The sequence below is a fragment of the Mirounga angustirostris genome, unplaced genomic scaffold (assembly GCF_029215605.1).
Source record: "Mirounga angustirostris isolate CCGP_5_RB_7025 unplaced genomic scaffold, mMirAng1.0.hap1 SCAF_2, whole genome shotgun sequence".
Classification (NCBI taxonomy): Eukaryota; Metazoa; Chordata; class Mammalia; order Carnivora; family Phocidae; genus Mirounga; species Mirounga angustirostris.
Genome location: NW_026991710.1, coordinates 35,708,994 through 35,721,291, shown reverse-complemented (window position 1 = coordinate 35,721,291; position 12,298 = coordinate 35,708,994). Strand labels below are relative to the sequence as shown.

General features: G+C 38.4%; 1 protein-coding gene across 35 annotated transcripts in view; it reads right to left on the bottom strand.

Moving 5' to 3' along the window:
- Positions 1 to 12,298, bottom strand: part of GRXCR1 (glutaredoxin and cysteine rich domain containing 1) — a 309,082-nt gene that overhangs the window by 936 nt on the left and 295,848 nt on the right. The window contains exon 3 of one of the 35 annotated variants that reach the window (XM_045881227.3): positions 8,208 to 8,273. The exons of the other annotated variants lie outside the window; for them this stretch is intronic. Within the exon in view, the coding sequence (XP_045737183.1) occupies positions 8,208 to 8,273 (66 nt within the window). The remainder of the gene's footprint in view (positions 1 to 8,207; positions 8,274 to 12,298) is intronic. 35 annotated transcript variants of the gene reach the window in all.

Below are 12,298 nucleotides of genomic sequence, written 5' to 3'. Positions count from 1 at the left end.
GCATTGAAATCTTAAGACATTTATCTAAGTCCATAAAACTTCCCACAATGGCTATCTGCCGTTCTACCTCAAGTAAAGATAGAATACCCTCCTACTAGAATAAAAATAACTATGCGGTATGTTGAGGATAATATTTTGAAAATTATTCACACACATTTCTATTTGCTTCTTTGAGCACATATCCTTTGCTGGAGTCCACCAGTGGTATCCATCAGCTGTGGAGAGATTAGGACGGAGTCATTACAGAATGAATACAGAAAGAAAAGTGAATTAAGACCAAGCTTCTGACTTGCAAAATAGGAGTCTGCAGCAATGTTTGAAAGCTTGGCTTTGTGAAGAGAATAATTGTTAAAATAAGATTGGGAAATATGAATCTATACACACCCACAGAAACACACTCAGACAAACATATTTTATATACACATATGTATGGCTGTTCTCTAGAGACTCACAACTGCACATACTAAAGTCTCCAAAGCACCCAAATGAAAAGAAACCTGATTAATTAGTTTTAACCCACCATTTTCCCAGGACATACAGCTATGATAACCCTTTCCCCAGGAAACAACTATAATTCTCTCACAATTAGTACCTTAAGGAATGCACTTTGGGGAACAAACATTAAGGGCATGATTGCCTGAAAATTTGTATGTTCCCAGACTCCTTTTCAGATACACATTTTCTCTATATAGCAAAGTTCACTTGAAATTACAGTTTGACTTAGCTCTTATAGCAAGATGGCAAAATACATGTAATATCTCATTTTTAGCAGCACTTTGATGGAAAGTAGTGACTGGCAAGCTGAATGAAACAAACAAGGAACTTTATCGAGATTATAGATTCAAAACTGTCACAAAAAGTTAGATTGAGCATGTACAGCAATCTAGTTACTGTGTAGGTGGGTTTTTGTCATTCCTTTGTGCAAGAATTGACCAAAACATGGTATAGTGAATTTATAATCTTACATAATATTAAAAAGTCTTTAGAAAAGCCCCTTCTTTAGGAAATGAAGAAATTCCTTCATAGGAAAAGGAGCTACTTTTAGTAGCTCTCAGGATAGGAAATGAAGGGAGTTTAAAGCAAATTATAGGAGAATTAGTAAATAATGGTGTTCTTGTCAAATTTTAGAAAAATATGATAAAGATAGGCCCTTGACATTCACTAGAGCTATGCTAGAGGTTTATATCAAAAATATATAATGACTTGTACAGCAAGAGCCCTGACTTGTCAGAACAGATGTTGGGCTGGCCTAGGCCCTAGAGAAAGGACCTGCAGGACCCCTGAGTCCAGGACTTCACCCATTAGTGCTAGATTATAAGTAGGTCTGGGTTCCAAGTCGAATAGGGTTATCAAATTTTGCAATTAAAAATATGACATGCCCGGTTAATTTGAATTTCAGATAGACTACAAATAAATTTTTGTATAGGTATGTCCCAAATATTGTCAAACTACAGAAACAGCCCAAGTGTCCCTTGATACTTGAATGGATAAAGAAGATGTGGCAGATATATGTAATGGAATATTACTCAGCCATCTAAAAGAATGAAATCTTGCCATTTGCAAGGACGTGGATGGAGCTAGAGAATATTATGCTAAGTGAAATAAGTCAGAGAAAGACAAAAACAGTATGATTTCACTCATATATGGAATTTAAGAAACAAAACAAATGATCATTGGGGGAAAAAAAGAGAGAGAGAGGCAAACCAAGAAAGAGACTCGTAACTATACAGAACAAACACAGTTATCAGAGGGGAGGCGGGGGGTGATGGAACAAATTTAAATACGTGATGGGGATGAAGGAGTGCACTTGTTGTGATGAGCATCAGGTGTTGCATGGACGTGTTGAATCACTATATTGTATGCCTGAAACTAATATTACACTGTATGCTAACTAACTGGAATTTAAATAAAAACAACAAAAAAAAGAGCAAATCCCATGGTCATTCCTCTTTAATAGTAGTTTTTAACTTTATTTACATCCATGCTCGTCTCCAATAACATATTACATGGGATCCCCAAACCTAAAAGAGTTAACATGATAAGTGCTGTGACTGAAACAGAAGGGGGGGCTGGTGAGCAGGTCTGGAGCTCCCACTGCTCTATTAGCCTCCAGGAATCTCATTCCTATTAAGTCATCCAGCACAATCTACTCCATTTGTTCTTCTAATAAAAATAAATAATTCAGTCATTTCTAGCTGTCTCCTTCAGAGAGCACTTTTGTTATAATGTCAGACTGTGGTTCCAACTTAAAAGAGTTTCAACAAAGAGAAAAAACTGGCTTGGATTCGATGTATTAGATGCAGCTAAATAGATGGTTCCGCCCTCAGGACAGATGTTGAAACAGCTAGAAAAGTCCCCTAAACAATGTTCTAGGAAGGAGGAAGAAGGAATAACCGAAGTTAACAATAGTTATTATTCATAGCAACAAAACAGACTTTCTCTTTCAATGAAGAGATTTACTGCAGAAACATTGAATGTGAAGCAATTAGTTCTTCCATGCCCTGTAGCCCAGCAAAGCAAGAAATTATGCAGACCCGGGTGAGACTAACACACAGAGGACTGAGTCTACAGAATGGCCATTCTTTGGAATGGGGGTTTGGGTAGAGGCATGTCTCTTTGGGGTGGAATTCAAGAAAAAAGGAAGGAGAAGTCATCCTCTCCTTTTACCTATTTCTGTTCACATATACTTGGTGAGAGACTTTAAACAAATAGATACTCAGCAGGTGAGACACTTTCATGTATTCATCCATTCCACAGATATTGAGTGTCTACTTGCCAGACACTGTACAAGGCACTGGGGATAAAGCAGTGAGCCAGACACTTTCCTGTTCACTTCATAGTAGCTCTCAGCCCTACCCTTAGGTCTTTGCATAAGTCTACTCCATACTGCAATCATCTGAATTGAAACACAGAACTCCAGAGTCTCTAACAAAGGACCAAGGGGACAAGGATAAAAGGGGAGAACTCATGAATGGCTATCAAATAGATTTCCTTTGTAGCACAAACTCAAATTCAGAAATATAAAGAGATTTTCCCCTTATCTAATATAGAAATATCAAAGGCTTTCAGTGTCTTCCTCGAGACTAGAAAATGAATATATTTATTATTTTTAACCTCAGATTGCCCACTCCTATTCTAGTAGAGCTTGAAAGACTCTTACGTATTCCAGCAAAGAGGAATTAATTTATCTGAGTTTCTGTAACCATAAACCTCACCATCCAAATTGTCTATGGAGCAAATTTATCCACATAACAAACTGTCAAAGAGTGCACACGTGGCATATAATCATCTCTGGACAATTTACCTCTGTCTCTGTATTTTGTTTTAAACTATAGTCAACAATTTAATTCAGCAAATGCTTGTTAAGTGCCTGCTAAACACCTCTGTCTGATCAAGCTGCTAATAGACACAATCTTTCCTGATAATCAGAGCTTCCAGCACCCTCCATTTGCAGACTTGAGAAAGAAGCCACTGAACAAAATGCAGACACAGAGGAAATTTGTAGCTTACTATCCTAAATGTGTAAGTCTAAATATATGAGTCCGATTCTTGAACCCAGGGTGATGGATTGCCACAGACCTACTTAAAAAGATGTTCAGATTTCAGAGAGAGGCAGACAGGGTACATGGCCTGATTTCCCAGGTGAGTGGGTGGTGCTCTCCTGCTGTGGTCTATGAATACGCCATGGCCACCCCTAGCAGGAGGGGCAAGGGGCGATCATCCAGAACTCTGCTTCTCCAGGGAGGGTTAGGACAGTTTCTGACAGCTCCAATGCCCTGTAAAAATACCCATAGCATCCTCCATGTGTAGCTGAAAATCTTACTTCTGTTCTTCATGAACAATAAATAAGTAGTCACCAGCCCTCAGGGGAGAGTCAGATTTTTTCTTTTTAAAGATTTTTTATTTATTTATTTGAGAGAGAGAGAATGAGAGAGAGCACATGAGAGGGGGGAGGGTCAGAGGGAGAAGCAGACTCCCTGCTGAGCAGGGAGCCTGATGCGGGACTCGATCCAGGGACTCCAGGATCATGACCTGAGCTGAAGGCAGTCGCTTAACCAACTGAGCCACCCAGGCGCCCGGGAGAGTCAGATTTTACAAGAAAAAAGTATAGGAAATGGACACTATGTTGGCAATCTCATTAGAATGACAAGAATGTTTGTTCATATCTTTAAAAAAAATAGCGAGGCTAAAGCTTACGTGGAGCGTCTCTACCATCTGCAATCTTTAATTCAGTATCTGCCATAATCAGGTGTTTGTTAATACATCTCAAGGCTCCCCTGGCTTTCTCTGTGTGGACTCCAGCAGGATCAGCTATCCATCATGGTTATTGTTTAGGGGGAGCCTTAAACACTTCTCTGCTTCTAATCTCCAGCTTGTTTATTCATATAAAGGAATTCATAAATATATAAATAAATAAATTTTACTCAAATGGTGTTTTCATTTCATCCTTCTCACCCAAGCATTATCCTACATAAAATACTGAAAACTAGGACCCGAATTATGAGGACCAGGACAGTCATTGCTACCATGTAGCACCAAGTAACAGCAAACTAGAACCTGGCAAGATCTGTCTGGGTTCTCTTGAAAGTTATCACCAATTTACCTATTTCCAGGATGCCCCACCCCTAGTTTCCAAGAGCCTAGTGTTAAAATCTAGCATGTTCCCTGGACCTAATGCTCTGTCTACTTGAGCCTTGGGTCTTGCCACATATGGTCAGATTTCCCAGACAACTACATGCCACTTAATTTGAGAGTCATGGCAGCATAGATTCATGCTTAAGACCATGGGCTTTGGAGTCAAGGTGATTAGAAGCATGAATCAAACACTATGTGTAAGATCTTCAGCAAGTGATCTAATCCTCTGTGCCTCCATTTCCTTGTCAGTAAAATGAGGATAATAACAGAACCCAACCTGCTGAATTGTTGTGAGGTTTCAATGAGTCAATACATGTAAAACATCAAGAATATTACTTGCTACCTAGTTAAGTCCTCAATGTTTCCAACCTCATGAATATTTAACTCCTACTCTGCTGCCAAAAGTCAACTTGAAGAATGGGATGGGTTTAGACCTGAATCTTGCATCCCTTATCCACTTTTCTTGGCTCTTCCAATTGCCTCTCCTGAAGGTCAGTATCATTACCTAGGTTAGTGAGCCTTAAGCCTCCTTCTCAGCAGAGTTTAGGGCTTTCTTGGACAGCTGCAATTTCTCTACCAGTTTTGTTATATGGGAAAAGCAGCCTAATAGAGTTATAGCACCTTACAGCAACTACAACAGCAGAAGCCAATACCATACAATTCTTTTCAACATCACGAATAGTCTTAAATATTTGCACCTTACTTTTGTCATCTGTAGAATGGAGACAGATTTAATGAAGAGGAAAAAACCTTCTTTCCAAAATTCTTTGAGCTGAGAGAGAAAGGTTATATTTATATAGCATGATGGTGTTAATCAAGTTGAATTAAGGGATTATAGACTCAAAGAATAAAAGTCCACGAACAGCTAAGCTAATCATCAATCTTTAAAAAGAATAATGAGAGAGATTTACCCTATATGACTCTAAAAGATGCTGTTAAACCACAGAAATGAAAACAGTATGACATTGGTACAATAAGAACAGACTATGGAACTGACTAGAGAACTCAAACCAAGACCCAAGTATAAATGGGGATTTACTATGATATAAAATTGGCACAACAAAGCAATGAAAAAATAGTAGATTATTTAATAGGTGATTTGGGGAAACTATCTCATCATAAGTAAGAAAATGAAGGGCAACCCTGTTGGGACCCTTCTCACTCCTGAGAACTTTTTCTGTATCTTCACTTAATAAATTTCTATCGCTTTACTAACAAAAAAAAAAAGAAAGAAAGAAAGAAAAGAAAAGAAAATGAAAGTGCATTCCATATGAATTAAGACCTAGATGTGAAATGTTATAAAGTTAATAGAAAGTAATACAGGATGATAATTATGTGAACTTAAGATGAAAGTTTACTTCATTATGAGGAAGAATGATCAATTTGATTATATCAGAGGATTTCTATTGGATGAAGGACATCATGAAAGAAACTGAAAAAAGGAAAGGAATATTGACAATGACTAAAACAAACAAAAAATTATTTAGAATACGGAAGGGGCTTCTGAAAACCAACCAAGAAAAAAAAGACAATTCCAAGACTTTTAAGATGTAAGGTGTAAGAATACACAATTCACACAAGAAATTTAAAATCTAACAAGCATAAATGAGATACCTAAACTCAGTGGTAATCAGGAAAATGTAAATTAGAACAAAAGGGCAATATATATTTACACCTATACCCTAGCAAAAATTAGAGAACAATACATTAGAGAACAATATAAAAGAATAAAGAATGCAGAAACAAACAAATAAAAGAATGTGGGAATACACTAAACTTCTTTCTCTACAAGAGGGAATATCTGCAAGGTGCAACCATTTCAGAGACCCATCTACCTGGAAAATTAAGTGTATGCTTAAGCAATTTCTACTCCCAGAGATATCCATAAGGGAACATGTTCAAGGCTGTTCCTGGCAGCACTGTTTGAGAAGGGTGTTGAAGGACATTGGGGTATCCATTGGTGGAAAAGTAGGTAGGTAAAAAATAGTGGGTGGTCACCATGGAGCTGCACTGTCCAAAACAGGAACCACTGGCCACATGTGGCTATTTAAATTTAATTTTAAATCAAGTAAAATTAAATAAAATTAAAATTTCAGTTTTTTAGTCACACTAGCCATATTACTCATGATAGTAGTGGTTATAAAGTGCTCAGTAGCCATATGTAGCCTGTGGCTCCTACTTTGGATAATACAGATATAAAATATCTCCATCATGGAGTAGTTAGAAGAAATGGATTAAATGTTCATACAGTAACATAGATGGTCCTTAAAAACATAGCATCTAGTGAAAATAATTTGCAACAAAATTAGGTAAAGTACATAACAGCATTACATGAATTAAAAATGTACACAGAAAATAATAATACACTTTAACCCAGTTAAATCATTTAAATAAGATATGCCAAATTAATGGTTTCAAGAGGTTGGAGTCGAGTATAGAGACAAAAGGAAAAAAATAAATCCATACATACAGATTTTCAAGCTGAGAGGAGTTTCAAACTATGGAGTACCTGCCCTCATTGTATTTGTCCTTTGGAAAAGATCGCAATATGAATAAGACATGACTCCTAAAACCAAGGCATACATAGTTCATTTGGGACATGAGTCAAATAACCAAAGAAAAATAATACAAAAGTCAAAAAAAATTTGATAAGCATCCAACAAAAAGAGAGTTATAGGAATTCCAAGGTGAGAGAGACCAGGAATGATTTGGGGAAGAAGGGATACTCTATGTTGGTCTTGAAGATGGTGGAAGGAAATGAGGAATTGGACCAAGAGCATTCTAGTCAGACAAGACAGCTTGCACAAAGGAATGGTAGGAAAAAGCCACAAATAGTTCTCTCTTTCAGGTGAGGTACAAAAAATGGAAAAGGAAACTAAAGCAAGAAGAGCTGGTAGTGGCATATAGATAGATACTGGGTGACCATATTGCCCAATTCACCTGGGAATGTCCTGGTTCATGTGTGCAGGCCCAGAACAATTATTAATAGACCCTTTTCACTCTCAAAGTGTCCCAGTTTGGGCAAGAAAACATATGACTTTCCTACTGATAGAGAGAAACAGGCTGATAAAATAGTTTAGCGGAGGGCTTCCTGGTTCCATATTGATTGGATACATTATATATTTGAACCAAGCACTGCTCTGATGCTATAATTATAAGGATTGGAACAAAATTAAAGTGTGCACTTTTGGATATACCATTTTTCTGTAATCTTTAGAAATGATAAGCTGGTCCATGGGAAAAATAATTTAAATGAAAAATTGTAAATGTGCCTCAAGACAATTGCCTGATTCTGAAACACCTCATCAACATCTCTATTACGAAGAATTAGGCTCTAATAATGCTGACTGGAATTCTCACCTAATAGTATGAGGTTGGGAGAAGCTAACACCAAAGTCACTCCAGCTGGAGCAAACCTAATGGCAGGTGATATCAAATTAAAACTACCACACGTATCCTGTTCCATATTTGTAAGAACATGAGGAGAAAAATGCAATTAGGAAAACTCAATTACAATCAGAATGTGTTTAACATTTTGATTACTAAAAATAAGTTGCTAAAAGCACAATTACCTCAATTTTGGTTAAGAGGTCTTGCAGTTCTCCTGATTCATTCATTGACAAAATTTTCTCAGCACCCTATTAACAAGAAAGGGTTGGGGGGGAGAAAATCCATTTTGTTAGTATTGGAGGAAACAAAGTTCTAGCCAGGAGAGAGCTTAACCCACAAGATATGAACACCATTCTTCCCTTAAGATCTAAGTAAACTTGCAACCAGGAGGCCAAAGAGGGGAGGAAATTTCTTTTTCCCTTCACATATTCTCCCATTTAGTAAGGCTTATTGGGAGCAGAAGAAGACTGCCAGCAGGAGGTGAGAGCTGGGAAGCCCACAACTGTCAGATTACATCCAGATATGGAAGGTTCCAGCACCCCGCCTCGGAGTTGTTCAGTTCTGCCATCTGGAAAAGGAGACCATTGAGCAAATTCCCAGCCGGGGCTGTCTCCACCCTATTCCCAGCAGTGCTGACATGACCCTTCTTACAGTCATGGATGTAAAGATAGCAGCAGCTAATAGCAATAATGAAATTAATAACCACTGACACAAATTAAGCATGCATTATGAACCAGGCAGCCAACATCATCTGATTAGAAGTGGTAGACTCTATTAATAGCACAAAGTGAGCCTCAGTGAGATTAAGCAACAATTCCAAGGCCACGCAGAAAGCAAGCAGAATGGGAATTTGAACACAAGAAGGGAACTCACCCCACATGGAAGGAATCGTGCCATCTGGAACTCCAGAAAGGATTCAGAGCAGGAGAAATCTGAATGCAACCCTGAGCCAATCCCAAACTTGACCATGAAACCGAGAACAGGGGCAATGTTCACACTTTCCAGCAAACTCAGTGTTTCTTCCAACTACCGCGTTCTCCTTTCCTGCCCAGCCTCTTACATTCTCCTACTCGATTTCCCAAAGTAGAGGCATACAGAAGGAAGGAAATTATTTCTGATCAAAGGCAGAGACCATAACAGTTGCTGGCACAGAAGAGGTGTTGAATCAACTTTTGATTAATCAACAAGACGGGGAGAAATAGCATCACACAGTAAATGCTTCTTGGATTCCTCTGCGCACTGGGCAGGGTGGAAAACTCAAAGACTCACTTAAAAAAATTTAAAAGGTCTTTGTACTTAAGAAGGTTACAATAGATTTTTATGCAAACACCCAACAAAGTAAGCCACAATGTAGAATGGAAAGGGAAAGTGTCAAGTGGGTGGTGCAGAGAAGGACAGCGAGGAAATCCTAATATGGGTGGGAAGGATCTGCTTATTGAGGGCAGAGAAGGCTTTCTGAGGTTAGTGGCATTTGATCTGGACTCTGAAGCTTAAGGGAGGTTTCTAAGACAGCGTAGGCAATTTTCAAACAGGTATAGAGGAGCCTTTAGTTCTGGATTTTATTTCAGTTTATCTTATAAAACTCATGTCATCTTAATCACCATCAGAAATGTCAACTTGATATATTAAAAAGCACTATGAATGAAGATGCAGGGTTCCAAAGGATATATGTAGCTCTACAGGGCAGGTTATATTCTTTTACTTGGGGGTGGCTTGGCCAGGAGTACAAAGAGACACACCTACAGTGGGAACCAAGGTAACAAAAGCAGCAGAGAAAACATGAAATTCTAAATCGTAGCCATAACTGGTAATATTCTACTTTTGCTGCATTCTATTTCTTTTAAGAGTCAGCTATGTGCTAAAATGGGAAAAGCTCCTGGGGAATCTCGTCCATGAGCGAAAGCAGCGAGGAGAATATATGACTCATTTTTCCTCAATGAAAGCACATGCACCATAATGACCCCAAACAAAATGAATATCCCAGAGAAGCTATCACACATCTGCTTCCCAGCACTTTTCTTATCTCAGCTGTCAATGAGCCTTAGTCAGTTGTTTAAAATACAATGAATAGGCCAGGAAAGGACTTCTCATTACCTACCAATACATGCAATTTGCCCTGCCTCAGCCAAGTAATTCCAGCACCATCAATAGTGCAAGAGCAGGTTTTGTGTTTCAATAGAAACACAGGCTTTGCTCACATTAAGCAATATACCTAAATGCATGGTAGTCACCTGCTCTTCAAGACACACCTGGGGTCTGGTGCATAGGTGGTGGGAAAAATTCTGCTCTGTACCGGAGTCCTGGGAGCTGAGTACTCGGTGCTCTCTCAACGGCTACTACTCAGTATAGCCTCCACCCACAAGTCCACCTGGCCGGCCCTCAGATCATTTCCTCAGAATGAGCCCTCTGCTCTTTTGCCAACTACTGAGCAGAAACAGTAGTCAAAGTCCCCCCCCTCCCCACTGGGTCCCGCGTCCCCAGCCTCCACCTGACCCTGTCCTTGCCGAACCTAAGTGCAAGCATGTAAGTCTACCATTCAGTTCCACGCAAGTAGAAATTAATCTTTCTCTTCCTTGGCATAGTTTTCCAAGACTTCCAGGATACCTATGGAAATATTTCTAATGTATTTTTCAGTGATTCAGGATTTTTTTCTGAAAATTAATACAATCCTGAAATTAATGATAATAGGAATGGGCGGGCTGCTTTATAGACACTGGCTCTTTTAATCATCAGGGCAAAGTAAGCGTTATTATCTCATTTTTTTAAATAAAGAAAATAAAGTTTGAAGAAAATAAGGAACATGCCCCGCACCTTTTAGTTCATCAACACAAAGCCTAGCCAGATCTTGAATTCAGGTCACACTGCCTCTAAAACCTGCACTCTTTCCATGATGCCATGCATGCTGTCTGCTCATTGATACAATTTATTAGTAAAAAAAATGCTACAGATAAATCCTAGTCTGCGGAACATGACCGTGTATGATTAGGATTCCCTGTTGACAAGGTGCCCAAGAAAGTCAAGTGAGTGCAAGCTTTCACTGCAAGGACTCTAAACAATTCATTTGAATGTGCCAGAGAAGCTAAGGAACATCCCAGTTTCTTTCTTAGGTCAGTGTCATGCCTTATTTGGTTATTTCAAATACACTGCATATTCCAGGAAAAGACTTACTTCATTATCAACTTCAATACATGAAATTAGCTCTACTCTCAAATTCTTCCCACCTTAAAATTCTGAGCAAGCTTCTCAGATGAAGATAAGACACTCTACATAATCGTTCCTCATATAAATCACCAAAAAGAGACTCACACCTTCAAGGAACAAGAACAAGTTGAGAAAAGTTATCAGCCCCTTGCTGATTAGGACTGCCAGACGCTTACCCATCATTTTTGATCCATGAATGTGCAAAAACGTGCCACCATACTCATTCATCCTTATGTTCATTCACCTATTTCCACATTCAACACAGTTTGGACCCCCATGATGGGTTAGGCACTGTGCTAAGTGTTAGAGATATAAACAATAAACAAACAAACAAAAAGGCTCCCTGTACTGAGGGAGGTAAAATCTTTTGGAGGAGACAGATGTTAAACAAAAGATCACACAAATAAATGTAAATTTATCACTGTCATAAATACCACAAAAGAGATGTTTGTACAAGATGTTGTAAAAGTATATATAGTATGGTGTAATTAACCTAATCAACAAGATTAGGGAAAACTCTGTAAAGTAATGACTAAGCTGTTATCTTTATGAAAACGAGTAGGTAACTGAGCACATAGATAGAATGAAAGGAAGGAAATTAATTAGGGAAATAAGACTACCAAATATCATATGTACACAACTTTTTATGGTCACCATTTCCTTTGATCCAAAATGAGAAAAATTATGTTCAATGAAACTTCCTATCAGATTCTGCATAGTATTTTGGATTGGTGCCCTGGAAGAAACATAGGGAAGATACCAGGCCACAGTGTGAGCAGTCTATTTTACCAATAAGCTGAGGAGAACATAAAGTTGGTATAAGCCAGCTTAGATTCATCATACTCTTCCAGATCTCTGTGAAGAGTTGCAGGTCAAGGGTTTCCAAACATCATCATTGAAAACCAAAATAAACAAATACAAACACGTAAGTACTTTTTTCTAAAGAATTACTTAAAGTCACTCATATAGATTTTAGCTGTCTCCAGGCTGATGGATCTCCATGCTGATATCCAGGCTCTGCGAGTCCACATTGAACACCCACATTTGGAAACCACTGACCTGAAATTTCTGA